General features: G+C 41.8%; 1 protein-coding gene across 1 annotated transcript; it reads left to right on the forward strand.

Moving 5' to 3' along the window:
- The first annotated feature begins 492 nt into the window (after positions 1-492).
- K441DRAFT_662673 (HET-domain-containing protein) lies at positions 493-2,904 on the forward strand. Its single transcript, XM_067649078.1, has 2 exons — positions 493-1,001; positions 1,052-2,904. The coding sequence occupies exons 1-2, from the start codon at positions 629-631 to the stop codon at positions 2,833-2,835; spliced, it is 2,157 nt and encodes a 718-aa protein (XP_067502083.1). The 5' UTR covers positions 493-628; the 3' UTR covers positions 2,836-2,904.
- The last annotated feature ends 1,146 nt before the right edge of the window (positions 2,905-4,050 follow it).

Genomic DNA, 4,050 nt, shown 5'->3' on the forward strand with positions numbered 1-4,050 from the left:
GATTGGTTAAAAAAAAGTGGCGTTTTTTAGAATAGAGACTAGTAATACTTTAGTATTAGTGAGTGCGCCTTAAGTTCTGCCCTTGCCGTCTGAGTCGCTTACTGAGATAAGTATTAGGGCTTCTACAGCGACGAATTCCTCTTAACGTCGCGTGCGTATAAGGAGCTAAAGATCTCATAACTTATAGAGTAGGCTTTTCTCTATAATTTGGTATAATTTTTATATCAACAGGTATTATAGGAGGGTAGGTTAATTTCGTTAAAGTTAGTAAGGTTTTCTCATATAAACTATATTTAGGTTTTCCTACAAATCTCGCCAAAGTCTCTCAGACCAAGAAAACGATTACCGTCCTAAATCAGCTTAGCGGACGGTGCGGATATTCCTATATCCGCAATCGATTTCTTGGTCTGAGCTTCTGAGGTAACGTTAAATGTACACTGACTGCTTACATCAGCAGCTAGCTGCCAGCGACGCCACACTGACCCAAGATCACAAGCCTCTAATTATGGATGAGGATTGTCCTTTGTGTCCTTCCTCTTTGTTCTATTACAAGCACAGTGAGTCTGAGCCGACCGGACAGGAACGCCATGAGCTGTTTCATCGACCATGTCCCGCTTGTTCTCTCGCAATGTCTCAGGAAGAGTCCATTTGTGACTTCTGCCAGCATTTACGACTTAAGCATCTCATAAGATGCGTCAAACCTGAGACCCGCATGGGATTTCTGTTCCCTTTACGGAAAGGGCTGGCGGAAGATTATATTGTGTCAAAATGTCCACTTTGCCGTATTGTAAACCACATGATTGTGGTTGGCCTTATCGCGGAGCAATTATCCGAAATCAAAGGAACAAACTACGATATCATTCTCTATCTGGGACCATCTCAAGATCCGCAATCGGGGGCGTCGAGCATTCTCTCGGCGGATATTTATGCATCTTATCCTGAGGGAGATGGCATGTCAAATATTTGGGTTGGCGATCTTCACATAACCGATATTAATAAAAGTAAGGCTTGGCACCTTAATCTACATAACCGCTTTACTAAGGAAGGAAAGGCTTCGCTGTGCCGCTTGTTGGGGAAATGATGTCCTGGGCCCGTTTGGAGGACAAGATAAATGAATGTTATGAAACACATAGTGAGTGCCAGAATGAAGCCAGAGGCTGTCTACCTAAAGGGTTCCGAGTCATCGACGTGATTAGGCGATGCCTTGTTGAAACAAACGAGTGTCGCTTTGTTGCCCTAAGTTACGTATGGGGCTTGAATACACGGTCATCCCTACTTACAGCCTCCCGTGCCACAATTAACGGAATGAAGAAAGAAGGCGGACTCCCTCCTTTAGGAATGCCCCGGACAATAGAGGACGCAATTAGAGTCTGTGTTCAATTAGGCCAGAGATATCTGTGGGTAGACCGACTCTGCATTATACAAGATGATGGCGAGGACAAAAAAAATCAAATTGAGGTAATGGAAGAGATCTATTCCTCGGCACAGCTTGTGCTCATAGCTGCTTACGGTGATAGCATGGATTTTGGGATCCCCGGTGTTGGCCACCTACGGAAGGCAGTCCAGCATCATGAAGATATCCTCGGTTTTCGAGTTACAAATGTCATCCGAGAGGTCGAAGATGATCCTCTTAATTTATGGCACACCCGCGGATGGACATACCAGGAAGCTGTTCTCTCGAGAAGGCGGCTCTACTTTACGAGTACCCGAGCCTTCTTCGAATGTGAGCAGTTGATGTGCCAAGAGGATCAGTTCAACGAGGGAAATAGTCATAATGAGCTCACCTCGACCAAGCTGATTATCCCCGAGGATAATTCGCGTTTTCAATCCTTTACGCGACATCTTATGCATTACACTTCCCGCAAGCTCTCTTATCGGTCTGATGCTTACAATGCCTTAAATGGTATCTTAAAGTCGCTATATGATGGAAAGAACGCGTTCTTATATGGGTTACCTCAGGTGGACTTTGACCGAGCGCTTTTATGGTACCCTGATATCGGTAAAAATTTGATAACCCGCCTGGAAACCCAGGCAGCAGTCTTACCAACATGGTCATGGTCATCGGTCATGAGTCTTTCCGATCACGTTCAGTATCAAGCAACGGATTTCTATGGGACTCTAGTCCCTTGGTATCAAATACATGGCTCTTTCCCACCTGCTTCTATGGAAGCCGTCAATACTCACCTAGATTCTAATATGGGTGATGATTGGCAGGTTTATATGGCGATTGCTTGTAGTGATGGATGCGTGGAGAATGTCTCATTCCCTTTTCCCCTGAAGACCAACAATTTTTCAACCGTGCGTAGGATGTTCAATACACGCTGGAAAGATTACTATACGTTCTGCAAGGAAACAATACTGTTGGCCATTAAGGCGACTGAATACCCACAAACGAAGGATGGCATTATTATGGATGGCACAAAACCGGGAGTCATTGTGACAAGATGCCAAGCAACGTTTCTCCGACTGGCACCAAAGTCTGCGACGTATTCTTTAAATATCGTTAACTCAGAAGGAAGGCGGATCGGCGAACTTTGTGGAGACGCAGCTAAACTTAGAGAAGAAGTGACCTCGCCCGGGTACGACAAAAGCGTCAAGTTGGAATTTATCGCACTCTCATTGTCCGGCGAAACGATCCGGGCCTACTCGAGCGAGGAGCTGCGGGCGAAAAAGTACTTTGATATTGATGGCAACTCACTGGCTAAGGTACCTATCGTCAACGTGCTGATGATTGGTTGGGAAGGAAGTTTTGCACATCGCCAGGAGCTTGGTTGGATATACCTTATCGATTGGGTCAATCTGCACCGAGAGTGGAAGGTAGTCATGCTTGAGTGACACAAGTAGAGCACGGTTGGCCGTGTAATATTCCATCTGTTCCGCAAGGAAGTCCCGCAGCTACAAGGGGTTTTTTTTTCCATGACGTGACCAAAAAAAGGAAATGCCTCGATATACAGTCCCTCGTTAAAAGTCTCCGTGCCAAGCATATACTAAAAATGACACTCCCTGCTAAATTACTATACGACAACCACGCAATAAACTCTGGAGCTTTAAAAAATATCTCAAGCTCCTTACAGATATACATTCGAGCGATTACGACTTTTTTTTAGTCAAGTATTTATAGTCCCTTGTTAAAAGTCTCTACGTTTTGCCGATATCCTACTAAAACTCACTATATTTAGCATATATTTTCTATTACTAGATATTAAAAACATTTCTTAAAAATCCAACATCTTATAGAGATTTACTTTTACTAAAACTTTCTCCATTTAAAATTAAAATTAAAAATTTAGAAAATTATTACAAGGTTATAAAGTTAATAAAGTATAATTTTTATAAGAGTATATATATTAGATCCTGCAAGAGTCGCGATAGATTCGCGATCACTATTTGTCTTTTTGGCCGTATGGCGACGTAGAGCGGGACACGTTACAATTTTCTATATAAATTTTGGAAAATATATTAAAAGTTAACCTTTAACTTTATAATTGTTGGTCACACAGGGTGACTCACTAATAGCGACTACTCGAGTAGGTTACAGTGATGTTGGTTGATAAAGCTTATTAATTGGAATGAGGAAGGGCGAGGAGCTTAAGACTCCTCGCCACGCTAGTGCCGCGGCGTCACGTGACGACCGCTTGCCTTATTCCCGACACTGGCAACTCTTCTTTTGTGGTTACCATCTATATACAAATACTGCTTAACTAGCGTAACAAATATTAATCCTCCTTACTTACTATTGCTATTATAATATAAGTCTTACTGTTCTAAAATTTGCCTCTTAGCACGTAGTGCTTTCTTACTTAAAGTTATAGGTAGATATTATATTAGGGCTGCTAAGGCGCTAGTTATAAGCAAGCTAATAGCAATTTTCTATACCGGGTATAGAAAATCCTAATTAGCTAGTTAAAATTAGGGTTTATAGAATATTATACTCTTACTCCCTTTTAACTTAACTTTTAACTTATATATATAGAGTGTTTATGTTAATAAATATTTCTAAAGCCTTATTTAGGTTTACCTTTATTATTATATTTACTAAGTTATCTTAAC

The sequence above is a fragment of the Cenococcum geophilum genome (assembly GCF_001692895.1).
Source record: "Cenococcum geophilum 1.58 unplaced genomic scaffold K441scaffold_31, whole genome shotgun sequence".
Taxonomy (NCBI): Eukaryota; Fungi; Ascomycota; class Dothideomycetes; order Gloniales; family Gloniaceae; genus Cenococcum; species Cenococcum geophilum.